The sequence below is a fragment of the Pleuronectes platessa genome, chromosome 8 (assembly GCF_947347685.1).
Source record: "Pleuronectes platessa chromosome 8, fPlePla1.1, whole genome shotgun sequence".
In the NCBI taxonomy this organism is placed as follows: Eukaryota; Metazoa; Chordata; class Actinopteri; order Pleuronectiformes; family Pleuronectidae; genus Pleuronectes; species Pleuronectes platessa.
In genome coordinates this window covers 10,144,984-10,160,115 of record NC_070633.1, presented here as the reverse complement: position 1 = coordinate 10,160,115, position 15,132 = coordinate 10,144,984, and the positions used below count along the sequence as shown (strand labels likewise).

Genomic DNA, 15,132 nt, shown 5'->3' with positions numbered 1-15,132 from the left:
GTAGGAGTTTATTAAAGTCAGATGTCATTGTGAGCACCACTGTGGTCAGTCATTACCAACAATACAGTGAAATGCTGAACACATTGATCACATGTAGGAAAAACTGAAGCCTATACAGCTATTCAGTTACAGAGAAACTAGACCATCCTGTGTAGAAGAAGCCCTCTATCATTATGAGATACAGCAACCTGATACAAATGATTCACTGCTGCAGGTGATCCAGCCATCACATATGGTTCAGACATCATACGTGTGCCACTCATATTACAGGCTTTTCAATAAAACCTTTTTCAACAGCAAAAACTTAAAAACTAAAATGAAATTCATTGACAAAATCAAACCTTCCAAACAACGTGTTTTATACCGATATAAATGTTTGTGTGTGTGTGTGTGTGTGTGTGTGTGTGTGTGTGTGTGTGTGTGTGTGTGTTTGTGCGGGCGCGTGCGTGTGTGCGTGTGTGCGCGTGTGGTTCTTGCTCTTTTGATCTTACATCCTGCTGGGGTATGAACCCTGGAGGCTGAACCGTTCCCATGACAGCATCAGCATCCCATGTGTATAGGCCTACGTCATCAGCAGAATAACCAAAGAAGTAATTAATACAAAGGAGTTTGATAACAGGAAACTGGAGCATCGTCGCACAAAAGTAACAAAAAAGAGAAAGACAAAAGTCCATGTATGCATTAGAGTCGCGTCCAGACAGAGGAGAGGGAATGATGCTGGTGTCTGGGATGTGATTGGCTGGTTCAGCAGCTTCCCGGCTTGTGCCTATAAAACCCGTGCGCTGTCCTTTCTGTGCGTCAGAGCCCAGGCAGCCGAGAGCGGGGAGGACACACACACTTACACACACACAGTGGACCCACCGTGATCTTAAACAGCTGGAGATCAAAATTACACCTCGTTTTAAATCCAGAAAGCGCAATCATCCAATTGGTGGAACTGAGCTGGAATATTGGATCGGACAACTTTGGCAGTGACCACAGAACGGCCCCGCAGGTGGGTAAATTCAGAAAACGGATGCAGTCAATGACCTTAACCTCTTCACACACCTTTCTATCTATCTTTCTATCTTGGTTTTAGTTTGAAGAAACCAGTGTGTTGTCTTTGGAAGGGTAAATTAAAAAGTGTTTATGGTTTTTCTAAACAGTCATCTTTACGCATGCATCGTGTCACGTTTTCAGTTAACTATGAATCCAAAACCTTTGCGTGTGAATTTGTGTTGCTTTTACCGTGGAAAGTGATTGTCTGGTTGCCCACTTGTTGACTGTTTTCTAATCTAGTTAGGGGCCCTGGCGTTGAACTGGATGGGCTCAGCTTCTCTCACACGTGTGACATTATCGTTTCCACGCGATTACGCAGAGAGAAGGTCGGCTTCATGCTCATCACAGCCTGTCAGTGTTGATAAATCTACTGCAGTCCACGGGTCACAGTTCGCAGTCCGTCCATTTCACGCCCTGCAGTCGTTGCCGAGACGCCCCCCGCTGCGTATCTGAGGGGCTCCGCATAAACTTGGCTCACTGTGGCCATACGTCGCCGCGCCTGACAATAACAGAATCACTCAAAACTGTATTCACTCCACTGGCTTTCTTTATTCCCGCGTAGACAGGGATTTATTTGATCCCTTCATAGCAGAGACCACTAAATTCGAGGGAACTGGCAGAAGATCTGTATTTCACAGTGTGACTAAGAATAAAAAAATCTTAAAATGCAGCCATAAAATCAAACATCAGGTCACATCAGGGCATTGAGATGTAGTGGAGCTGAGACTAATCTGGTATTTTTCATTTAGATTTGATTCTTAAAAAAACAAACATTGTTGTGGCATGGGTGTTTGCATTTTTCCTTGCATGCAGCAGTCCCCCTTGTGAGTATTACATGATCCAGTTAATTCACAACATGGACAGAATAAGAGGAAAAACTGCAAGATCAAGATAAACCACGGAGCTGAAGCAAGAACAATCAGTCAATTTAGATCCATCGCGCATTTGCTTCCCAGTAGATGTTCGTTGGTCTTGTGATTATGTGCAAATAAAAAAAACTGATCCTGTAACTTTGGATGAGCGCTCTCTATCAGCATTTTCCAGTTCTGCGTCTTATCATTGTTTGGCAGCCAGTCATGAGAGTGACCTGCAGGCAGGACCTCCAGGACGCTCCCTTTCAGTCATTGTGCCTCAGCTCTCACTCTTTCCCCTCTTCTGACTTTGCCTTTCCTGAGCTTTCGTTTTCCTCCCATTGTTCCTCTAAATGTTACCGTAGATCAAGCTGTCATTCATCCCAATCGTGGCCTCTTTTATTGTCAGTTTGTCCATGTATTTCTTTTGCAATTTTTTCCAAAACACACTGGTCATATGTCCCTTTTCCCTTGCTTTCCTCCCACACCTACATGCACATCTTAAGACCACCTCTAGTAACCCCTTCGCTTTTACTCCACCGCTTGCCAACTTTCCTTCTCCTTCCTTTCTTAGATGCGGAGCCAGCGCAGCTAAAGGTCGGAGATGGTTGCTAAAGTAGAACCTATTAGATTAGGAGGATCAGTCCAATTAAACTTCAGCTTTCCAAATACATCAGAGAATCCTGCTCTAACGCGGCCTAATGAGCAGCCCTGTTACACAACACAAAGAGATTAATCAGATGACTGAGGGGATATGTGTGGATGATGGCCAAATTTTTCAAAACTGATTTCTTGTGATATGCGTGTGAGTTCATCCATGTGATTTTGTGTCTTTGTGTGTGGACAAAATGAGCCTCTGTGAGCCGAACAAAGTCATGAATGCAAGCTTTGTTTGACAGCCTCTGTGCAAAAGCATAAATATATGTGTATGTAAGTTTTATAAGAACATTCTTATATCACTATAAAACAAGTTAAAGAAAGTATTTGTTCCTTTCCCCAAACCATGGTGTCAAGAGGTTTGCACATCTGCTCAGAGATGGGGTTGTGGGGTTGTGTGCGCATGTTAAAGATGGTGTGATGACATTTTGGGAATGTGAGGACATTTTGGTCAGTTTGCACAACTTCAAAGTTTAAAGTGTGTTTGAGGGCTAGAGCTTGGATTTAAGGTTCAGGTTAGGATTAGTTTCAGGCTTGGGTTAGGCTAAGGGTTAGAGCAAGTCATTTAATTGTAATGGTTGAGCTTAGGGTTGGGGAATGCAATATGTCAACATGTGTCCTCACAAAGACAGAAGAACAATGTGTGTGTGTGTGTGTGTGTGTGTGTGTGTGTGTGTGTGTGTGTGTGTGTGTGTGTGTGTGTGTGTGTGTGTGAACCCTAGCTTAGCTCTGAGCCTCTCAAGAATCATGGGTACCCCCCAGAAAGCCTCCAGGCGTCTTTCGGATAAATGGGCTGATTGACGATGGCAACAATATCTGTAGACACATGCTTAGGGAGCACAGTCACTCATACAGACATCGACACACACACACACACACACACACACACACACACACACACACACACACACAATGGACACAGAAGAGCTGTTCCAAAACGCAGTTATCACTCATCCATTGCTCTCCTCTCTCCCTCTCTTTCTGCTCATTTCTCTCCCTCTCTTTTGCTTCTCCGTTACACAGAACACGCTCTCAATATTGCAATTGTTATTTTATAGAAACTTTTTACACCTGTTGATTCAGGACCATGCTCACTCATGTATTGGGATCAAGTGTAATCACCTCTGTGGTACATACAATGAAACGGTGCGCCTGCTTTGATCATTTACATGTTAGCTCTCCACATGCAGAATCATGCTCGGTAGTTTAACAACCTCAGCTCCGTCAGAAACATAATGAATGGCATAGATTAAGAGGCAACATCCTTTGTTATTTTTTTTTTGTAAATGACTGATTGAATGAATCACATGTATTAGCAGCATATTCATCAGGTTAGTGGTTGGGGGACCAGACACCAGAGTTCTGTGGTTAAGTTTAGGAAACAAAAGCACTTAGGTTAAGATGAAGGAAAGTTGGTTAAATGTTGATAAACTACAATCTTGCTCTAAACTTAGGGGCTAGGGTTAGGGTTATTACAAGTAGATGTTGTACTATAAGATCAGAAATGTTGGAAGAAAACCAATGTAATGTCTGTGATTGTTGATTCGTTCAGTATCAACATATTTGCCCTGGGGATTATACGCTTTTATTCTTAGATGAGACAGAACAACGTGGCTGCAAAGCAGTAGTCTGCCATATGGAGGTTGGCTGCAGGGGTTTCATTGCAACATCCACCATCAGGTTGCTCAGAGATCTGGGAATCTACCCACAAGCCCCACACCAGACCATAAAAGAAATATCACAGACTGTAAAACAATGCAGCCAATGGCTCTGGATCAGGAGGAAAGATCCCAACTGGGCCCCAAGGTGCTGGAGACATGCACCCTGGTCTGATCAAGCTTTGGTTCTAAACCTTAGAAGAGGGTGTCTTGTGATTAAAAGGCTGAAACACATTCTGACGCTAAGGTACACAAACATCCACTGTTGTTCACTAACATTCAATGACATCAACTGGTGGTAGGCATTAATTAGGTCGGTAGAACATACAAGGGATATACTCCATCTTGTCCTATGTTCAAAAATGGGAAAGAGTTTAGTTTCAAAAGGATTGTGAGTTGAGGTTAAGATGGCTGATCTACTGAGCGGGCCACATGGCTTCCATAGTACTGCTAAACAAGTCAGTAGCCATATTTACCTTAAGCCTCTGCGTACCCTCAGGTTTGGCCTGTTTAGTCGATTACAATGCCAAAACACTTGGTGACGCTGTGGTGCACATTTGAGGCTATGTTATGCTGGTGGCAGCTAACACCTTTGTGTGGAAGACCTTCAGCATCTTGTCCTCTTCTAAAAAAAAAGTTTAAAAAGCTAACATTAAACTGATATTTGATATATTTTTCGTCAATCTACCCCCGTTTGTTAGTGACCCTGACAACACCATTAAAACAAATTAACAAAACTAAAAGTATGGTTGCAGCTTTGTTCCACTGTTGTTTTGACCTAAATTCTAACTAAATTTTTTCTTTATCATTTCTTAATCATTTATCTTTATCATCAATGGCAATCAGTCCAATACATTGTGAGATGAAAGTGCAACTGTTTGTGTGTAACGTGATGGTTTGTCTGCTTCCTCTGCAGGACAAAGAACCTCGGACTTGGTCACACGTTGTCAAACCTGGAGCAAGATCCAGTGTTCGGATGGGATTGAGCATGTGAATATGTGTGTGTGTGAATGCCTTTAAGTGTGTAATTTTTCGGCTGCCACGTGCCTTTGAGTGAGTGAACATCTTGCTGTGTGAGTGTGAGGCTCGTGTGAAGATGAGGGCCCTCGCTCTGCTGTGTCTCCTGATGGTCGCGGTGGTCGGGGCCTCCAGGTTCGCCCGCGACTCCCAAGGCGGCCCTGAGGCTTCAGAAACCTCCAAGAGCAACACATCTGTCCCGCTGCCTCCACCACAGCCAGGCCGACCGCGGGGCTCCTTCCCCCCCATGTGCATAAAGCCCACAGAGATCAAACACGCCTTCAAGTACGTGAACACCATCGTGTCGTGCCTGATCTTTGTGGTGGGGATGATCGGCAACTCAGCGCTGCTAAGGATCATATATAAGAACAAGTGTATGAGGAACGGACCAAACGTCCTGATTGGCAGCCTGGCACTGGGGGACCTGCTTTATATTATCATCGCGATCCCTATCAATGTGTTTAAGGTAGGTATGTGTTTTCCTTTTTGTCTGTGCACAAATTGATTTGAAGACTGGTATGAACAGAAAACAGCTGTATGACCACATTCCTTTACCCCACATTGTGGATTGTACTCTTGATTCTCAGAATTCAGCCTGCAGACGTTAAAGACCTGCTGCTACAGTTATTGGGTCCAGTCAGTTTGATTGGCTGCTTCTTGTTGTCATTTAAATACTTTTACCATCCCTGGGTTCTAATTTCGTGTCAAAATATACATGTAGCGTAAACACAATTTTCACAGTGAGACAACCAAAGAAACTTAAAGATTAACCCGCTCAATGTGCCCTGCAGCTTCATATTTTGGGAGGATAAGGTTGCACACTGTTTCACTTCCACTTGATACCAGTATATCGTGACTTGAGGCCTGCAGTCTTGTGCGCAGCACACAATAATGACAAACTCAAAAAACTCACAGTAGTTAAAATGCTTGAAAAAAGATTGAACATGGCGGCATTAGTCTGTGCAGTGTTTCCTCTGTTTGTATGTAATGATCTGTCTGAAGTCTTTTCAATTTCCCATCCAATGGTCTGTAACTAGTTTAGTATTTCAATCCAAAGCTATTCCTTCTGCCCCGCACTATAACAGTTATGGCTGAGTCATTTGCAACGCATTTCTTGGCATATCCTGTGGTTAGCTGTGGTCTATTTATGAGTTTATTGCAGCAATTTGTCTAAACTTTCCGCCAGTGTCATGTGGTTTCGTTTATTTACGTTGCACAATTCTGGTTGTGGCCATTAAACAGATTGGGTTGATTAGTGAGATTACATAAATCTCATTCTTGCTTTTATTTGTTTGTTTTTATGTTTAAACCAGGCAATACCAGGGGATTGAATTAAAAAAAAAACTAAAATATTTAATGTTTGAAATATAATAGTTTCTTTTATTTGGAATTTCAGACATTTTTGTCAACAGCCCAAATTGTTAAGTTCACCATTAAGAGATTACATTTACTATATCAAAAGCTGACCATTAAAAAAAATGAACTAAGACAGTATAGACAAAACTGTGGATTTTGTTTGAAGCCTTCCAAAAATCGAATGTGTAGCCTTTGTTGTTAAACACATTGTCCAAATCCTGAACTGACTCCATCCTCCTGGGGAGAAAGACATTTACCGAAGGAAGAACACATTCTTGTTGGTTTTGGCTTTAGCTGCTGCAACAATAATGGAGGACATGATGAACAGTTGATCCTTCAATGATCCTCAAAGGTGAAATAGGTGACACTTCTCAGATTTCTCTCACCACGAATGTCTTCCCTATCTGTCTCCTTCAATTATCTCTCTCTGCAGCTGATAGCGGAGGACTGGCCATTCGGTGTGTACGTCTGTAAACTGGTGCCGTTCATACAGAAAGCTTCCGTGGGAATCACTGTCCTCAGCCTGTGCGCCCTCAGCATTGACCGGTATAGACCCCTGCCCTATACACAAAACACATAAATACCAGTGTTGAACGCAGCTAATGCTTGTGTCTGTGTTTGTATGCTGTGTGTGCATGCAGCTACCATGCAGTGACATCATGGAGCAGGGTGAAGGGGATGGGAATCCCTCTGTGGAAAGCCGTGCAAGTGACTCTGATCTGGCTGGTGGCAGTGGCACTGGCCGTCCCAGAGGCGCTGGCATTCGACATGTTGGAGATACCATACAGAGGCAGTAAGCTGCGAGTCTGCCTCCTGCATCCGGAACAAACCAATAGCTTCATGAAGGTATAAGACACTTTTTTACCGACCTAAATAGTGAGTCTGTTTTATCCGCCTGACACCACACAACCATACAAGATGCAGCATAAAAACTTGGGGTGAAACTTGAAGATGGGTGTGGTCCGACAATGAATACTGAATATAGTAATATCTATTGGGTACTAATTTAATAATGTTGTATGTCTACTGAGTACTCATTTAATAATGTAATAACATTTAGCGAGTACTCATAAAATATGAACTACTAAGGACCCAGTATTGATGCAGTAGGATCCTGTACTCATGTAATACTGTAGTAATAACAACTGAGTACTTATTTGGTTGCACTGTTATGAGTTATTTCACAGAAATGAATTGGTTTAAAAGGAAGTGAGGAAACTAGATGTGAATTGAAATTTTTAAGATTAGAAAATATCTTTATTTAATGAATTTAACGGCTATTTGATTAAAAAAAGTGGATTAAAAAAAAGAAAGTCAGGAACACAATTAAACTTTCAGGATAGTGGTGCTTGAATTGCCAAATTGATTTGATGAACTTTCACATTTAATGTGAAACCGTCGCTCTGACAAACAGCTGGGCTGTGTCTCTTTGTACTGTGACTCATTCATAAGCCACCGGACCTGAAGGATTCACACCGGTCACAGCGAGCCATGTCTGTTACTTCCTCCTCAGCTGAGAGACAACAACGCAGCTAGTCTGTACCCATGTTATGTTTCAACGCAGAACAGAGACAACATTTTTGTATGAAGAAACAATTTTACTTCAGAGGGCCTTGGGGTGGAGGACAGAGGGCTCCAGTAGTTGGAGGAGGAGGAAGGCGAAGCGGAAAGTGACGGACAGCCGGACTGAGCTGAGCAGGGAATGAGGGAGTGGAGCTGGCAGTGCGAGGCCGGGGCTGGAAGGAAGTGTCGCGCTCTCTGCCTCTTACAGTGTCAAGTGGACAAAGACAAGAAGTAGAAGGTTGATATACTGCTTGACTTATAAGTAGATGTATTGCAGGTGTGATGGCCGATCGCCAGTTGAGTGGCCGGGAGGGAGTGAGGAGCATCACATGGACAGCACAGACACACACTGCACACACACTGCACACACACACACACACACACACACACACACACACACACACACACACACACACACACACACACAGCGAGACATGAGACATGAGGGAAGCGGAAGAAGCACAAGGGAGGGCCCCAGGTCACAGCTGTGACCAAGACAGCCCACTGATTAGGATCTCTCCACTAACTAAAAAAAGGGTTATGTTCAGCCGGCACCTGATGATGTGACAACCAAATACACATGGGACCAGCTCGGTTTGCTTCAAAGCGAAGCGCCAGAGGGCCAGCCAAATAATTGGTGTGTTTCTTTAATCAGGATTTCCTTCTTGCCTCTCGAGCTCAACTAACACATACAGTAATTAGTCAGTCTAATGAATGTAATGCAATACATGTACACTGCATGCAATTGATCTGAACGATTTGAGCACTGTTTGTGCTCATGAGGCGGGGCAGTGAGAAACTGTAAAGATGTGTGAAATGTGAAGAAACTTCCTTTACTTTAGTTTAACAAGAAGGGTCAAGAGGAACTGCAGCACACAGCGGAAATACAGCGTCCTTTCAGTGATAAGAAAAAAGCAAGAGAACAAGTCTCAAGTAAAAAACAGATCACATTTATATATCTATTTATAATAGCGCAAACATTTCCTTATGAACTGGTAAAGAAAATATTTCTGTATTATTAAACCCTTTTTGTCCTGTAGTTTGCGCAAGAATATTGTTTATATGTAACTGGATAGAGCTGAAGGACAGCATTTTCTTTCAGTGCAAAAAGAAAGAATTGAAACAAATCAAATTAAAGAAAAGAGGAAATACATACATAACAAATAATTTTGACCAGTAATTGAATAAGTAAAAGATATATGTATTTATTTGTTAATAAAAACGAACAGTTTTCATTTGACTATTGGTATTATGGATAAACTAAAGTTCCAGTAGGATGAAACTGATCATTTAAACAATTTATCTTTTTTTGACTTTTTAGACTCTGTCCTGCAGTCTGTACAACACTTAAAAAACAGTGATCAAAGGGTTTGTGGATAGAAAATGTACATAGTTATTTTGTCCGCCCTCTCTGTACATTGTACGTGTTGACAGGATGATTTATATGCATACGTTGGTAAGAAACCTCAGTAACAATAATATAATGCAAAACACATTCGTTACAGAGGAGACTCTAGGCCACATTAAATCGACATGTTTTCTTTATCGATGGACATTTAATGACGGGATCTTTGTTTTGCTCCAGTTCTACCAGGATGTGAAAGATTGGTGGCTGTTTGGCTTCTACTTCATCTTCCCACTGGCCTGCACAGGGATCTTCTACACTCTTATGTCCTGTGAAATGCTCGGTCGTAAAAAAGGCATGCGCATCGCACTCAATGACCACATGAAACAGGTATGTAAACAAAAATAGTCTGGCGAGCACGTTGTGAATCATGTAGCAATGATCTATGGGACCTGAAGGCCCTCCGCGACTTCAATATTTGTCTTTCTTTCTCTCTGTGCGTAGCGGAGGGAAGTGGCGAAGACGGTCTTCTGCCTGGTTTTGATTTTTGCTCTCTGCTGGCTGCCCCTTCATCTCAGCCGTATTTTGAAGAAAACAATCTACGACCAAAACGACCCCAACCGCTGTGAACTGCTCAGGTAAGGTTAGGGTTAGGGTTAGGGCACGTACAGCAGGCGACACAAATACACTGCGGACTTCATGAGAACCCATTGTTCTTTCCTCTTAGATTTCCTCTGGTCTTTACTGTAAACTTTGCACTTTTCCCCCGCCAGCTTCCTGTTAGTGATGGATTACATCGGCATCAACATGGCCTCCCTAAACTCCTGCATTAACCCGATTGCCCTCTACTTTGTCAGCCAGAAGTTTAAAAACTGCTTCCAGGTATGAAACAACCAGTATAATCACCTCCATCAAGGAGGTAATGTTTTCACCTCTGTCTCTTTTGTCTGTTGATTGGTTTCTCACATGGATCCAGGATTTTTTTTCTCACTTTCTCACATTTCACCATTTCCCAGGAAACAATTATGTATCAAATGAATACAAAAAATACTCTGTGGATTGAGTGTGTGTGCAATTTGGTGCAGATCCCTAAAATATCTGGATCGAGCAGAATTAAATGTGGTTTCATCTCCAGCAACGGGGATTACGATTTCATGATCTGTATTGTTTTGTTGGACTTTAAGGCTGGATTGAATTTAAAAGGCCTGTTGGGTCTTGGCGGAGGCCTGAGCTCCACTCTGTGCCATTTTAGTTATAAAATCCAGTCGACAAAAACACGCGAGTAACTGCATGTCTGTCTTCTCCTGTTGTAGTCTTGCCTGTGCTGCTGGTGCTACAGAATGTCTCCCCTGGACGAGCGAGGTTCGGGAGGACGCTGGAAGGGCTCCGGCCACGGGAACGGTCTGGACCGCTCCAGCTCCCGCTCCAGTCAGAAATACACAAGCTCTTCATAAACACACACGCATGCACACACACAGGCAAACACACCTACACACACACACATCACTGTACCTCTTCTCTCGAACCCGGGTTCCCATCAACTTCCATCACAGAGAAACAGCATCGCTGCCAACAGATTGACGAGGAGGGAAGAATGGAATGAGGTTCTACAGGATGCACATCAGACTGAAAGACTCTGAGGTAGAAGCATTGACCCAAGGACTGCTCCTGTTCAGGCTGCTGCACTATACTGCAGAAACTGATGAAACCAGGGCGGCATAGATCTATTCATACTCCAACACTGAGGCTTGTGCAGAGGGTTAAAAGTCTCTAAGTGGACCGTCACAGTAAATACAGTTACAAAGAATGTTAATTCAAGCCCCATATAAATGTATGTACATTATTTACCTGTTGACTGAAGACGTATAGTTATATCTATAGCCGTAGTGCTTCATGTATGATTAATAGCCGAAGAGTACTAACTGTTGAAGCTTTAATACCTCACGGGGAAAGATAGAGGGAAACTGTGACCCGAGAATCAGTAGCCGATTATCTGAAAATCATGTGTGTGTTCTCAATGCGCCATGCCCATGTGCCTTGGTGACATCATACTCAAGCAAAATGGGCCCCACTGTGTATCCTGGAGAGTCAAACAGCAGAAATCCTTCATCTGGAAATCATTGCAGTTTGAGTCATCTGGAGGAAAGCTGTTGTCCTTGAACGCTGACAAACACCAGATGATTCCCATCGTGTCACAAAGAAGAGGTCAATATTAGTTCTATTGTTATTGCAGTACTCAATGCTGTTGTAAGTGGTTTCCACTATGTATAAAATCTTAACTTGTCTCTTTACAATGTAGCTTCTATTTTTCTAAGAAAATATCACAAAACAGGTGGAGCTCGTTTCATCTTTCCAACATGACGTGTTCCAAATATCTGACCACTGTCAGCGAGTGGTCAGGTTACATGAGCATTCATGGGGCCGGAAAACTACTTCTAAGAGCTGCTGCAGGAACACAATTCCTATAATGGACACGTTTTAAAGCTTAGGTAGGAAAAAAAAACATTTTTGTACAGCTGGATGTTTTTAAAAAGTGAATGTTTTTATCAGAGATTACATTATGGTCATAGCATTTATTTAGAAATATGTAGTTCTTTCCTTTCAGTGTAGGGACCAATCAATTTAGGTATAATTCAGGGACAGATGAACGTTAGCGATCAACATAATCTGTGAATGAGAGAGTTTCTCGTAAAGAGATGTGAAGTATGTGGGGTCCAACACAGGAGAACTTTAGGACGCCTGAGATTGCTGAGCAACTCAGTCGTAACTTACAAACCAGCATCAAGAAATATACTTTTTACATAAATTAGGGCTCTTTAAAAAGAAAAAAAACTGCAGTTTGTGCCTTATTGTAAATCAGCAATCCAGTATTATCATTCAGTAAAACCCATGTTGTACAATTTATTGAAGGTGAACTTTAAACCTAAATGAATCAGTTTTTCACATTGGTAGAAGTGACTAGGGCTGGACGATATGGTAGAATTTATATCAAGATAAAAATATTCATATCAGTGAGTATCGGTAATTTTACAATAAATGTCACATTATTATTTCTTTTGAGATTAAAGATGTAAAGGTTGTGGCTTGACAAACAGAGAATGAAAAACATTTTACAAATCTGAGGGTGATCATTTGTTTTCTCATCACAATATATAAAAACACATTGAGCCTTTGTTATATAACTTTTGATGAAAATCATTTTGCGTTAATTATTGATATGGATTTTTTGCCTAGCCCTATATAAGTGACAGCCTACAGCCCTCCTGATGATATGCACATGATAAATCCATTTAATCTGGTGCTGAGATTGAGCTTGTTCTTTTTTATTTAGCATATTCAGTTTATTTTTACCAAACTAGTGGGTGAATGTATCCTCTTTTAAAACCAAAGTTACGCTTAACAACCAGATAATGTGTCAAATGACACTGAAGCTTCTTATTTTTATGTTGTTTTGAATATAGACAATATTTTTGTGTGTAATATATGAATGTTCAAACATAATATTCCTTTTGCTACTGTAATAAGGGTTTGCAGCAGTGCTCAGATCAGCTGATACAGTAGCAGTACATTAACGCATTGTGTGTAATTACCCTGTGGGGAATTGGTCTGAGCAGTTTTGTGAGCATCCTTACTGAGGGAACTCCAAGAAACATTTAACACGTAATGTGATGATAAAATGTGAATATTGTTCCTGATGTTTTGGATTACATTTATACTGTAGCCCAATTGTTTCATGGGAGTATGTAGTAATAAAAAATATTTTATAGCATATGTGTTGTTGAGCATTATTTATTGAATACACAAAGGAGTGAATGGATTTGTTTTGATCTCTGGTGATGTCATGTCTGGTCTGGACATTACATGACATGTTACAAAATGTATCTGTGGGTGCATGGTGTTCGGAAAAAAGTTAGTTCTCACTGACTTTTCATGTAAATATTGAATGCCCTGTAAATACCAATCGGTTGTTTTATCAGTAGTGTCACTGTACTTCATTTGCAAACACTCAAGACTCTAAGTATAGTGATCCCGGTGAGAAACCAGTGCACTCTTGACTCTTAACAGGAGTGAACATAAACAGTCATCTCTGTTATTAACAGCCTGTCAAAGGTCCTTTCCTGCACAATTTTATTTTTTCCTTCCTTTTTCTTTTTGATGAGAAGTTACATTTGGTTTAAATCAGATTTCAAAGAAACTTCATCAAGAGAAAACATGTCAGATGTGCTCAGGCCAGAAACAAATTATGTATGGGGATCAAAGTTGTAAATTGGGCCCCTGATCCACTTCCAGCACCGCCTCCCACCCATCCTTATCTCAAATACCGACACGGTCACAGGTTTAACTTATTAATTAATACCATGAAGGGGGGCTCCACTACAAATGCTTTAATTGCCAAGTACCTGACAAATAAGTAACTCCTCATCCTCCACCCCCACATCTCTCTCTTTGTTTTCTACAGCTCTCCCTCCCTGACCCTCTCCTGCTGCACATCACTGATCGGACTGTTCAGCTTTCCCATGTGTGTTTACACAAGTATGTTTTATTTATTCTTCCGGTCCATACGGTCTTCATGCCTCGGTGCAAATTCTTTTGAGGCAGCAAATGATCCAGCGGCAGTCAAAGAATCAAGATAAAAACTGTCCACTTTCACGATTAAGTCAGTTTTGACCAGCAACAACAATCCCTCTTCTGTGTTGGGAAAAGCATAACAACCCTTTTTTCCTGCACATGACCTTGTATTGATTCAGAGTGTGAGCGTAGAGAAGAGGAAGAAGGGTCTGCTGTCAGTGTTTTGTGAGAGAGAATGTGAGAGAGAGAGAGAGAGAGAGAGAGAGAGAGAGAGAGAGAGAGAGAGAGAGAAAGAGAGAGAGAGAGAGAGAGAGAGAGAGAGAGAGGAATGAATCCACTGTAATGAAATGAGAAAATTTCTCAAATTCCAAATTCAACAGATGCAGTTTTAAGGCAAATCTATATGGTTTATATACATTTTTTATGTCATCATGTCTTGTTAGTGATACGAGTCAGCGTAAACTATAATATACCTTAGCATAACCTTTGCATGGGCTCCGTCACCCTCCCACCAGCATAAAGATCTTATTTAGATGTTATCTTGGTTATCTCTGTCCAGCGGCTTCTTGGAACTGAGCTTTGGAGCCTCATGTCTGGCTGTCTGAAGTTATACCAGGAAACACCTCATAGAAAGTTGTTAACATGTAACCTTGCTGTCGGTGTGGGTCAAAGGCTAGACATGACTCGGGGCCCAAGGCCCAGGTTGGTCAGGGGGGCCCTTTCAAAAGGTGCAAAGGTCTATGGTTGACCCAACACTGGGATTACGTCAGACAGTTTATGTATCGAATTATATCACAGCATTGACAGTAAAGTTCACATATGTGTTGAAAGCACATCTAACTTGTCTTAACTTAAGTTGTCACCCTGTTGATCTGTGGAAACACTTGACCGGTCAAATGTGCCGACCACACATGTGCCATGAACTGACTGTCAAAATGTCACCAACTGCTTATACTTGAGCAGAGTTGCATAAAAAATAGATCAATCAGTCATGATGATGGTGAAGCTAAGATGCAGGGTGTTTTGCCTCACAATGATTTTTTATTTTTTATTTCAGAGTCAAAAAGGTACGACATTT

At 41.7% G+C, this 15,132-nt stretch overlaps 1 protein-coding gene across 2 annotated transcripts; it reads left to right on the top strand.

Moving 5' to 3' along the window:
* The first annotated feature begins 710 nt into the window (after positions 1-710).
* LOC128445978 (endothelin receptor type B) lies at positions 711-13,254 on the top strand. 2 transcript variants are annotated; one of them, XM_053428907.1, is made up of 8 exons: positions 711-998; positions 5,121-5,687; positions 7,011-7,123; positions 7,219-7,423; positions 9,726-9,875; positions 9,990-10,123; positions 10,259-10,367; positions 10,799-13,254. In XM_053428907.1, exons 2-8 carry the CDS (start codon positions 5,301-5,303, stop codon positions 10,937-10,939), a joined length of 1,239 nt encoding a protein of 412 aa, XP_053284882.1. In that variant the 5' UTR covers positions 711-998; positions 5,121-5,300; the 3' UTR covers positions 10,940-13,254. The 2 variants fall into 2 exon arrangements, with proteins under 2 accessions (XP_053284882.1, XP_053284881.1); XM_053428906.1 differs by having other exon boundaries at positions 719-994.
* Positions 13,255-15,132: the final 1,878 nt, after the last annotated feature.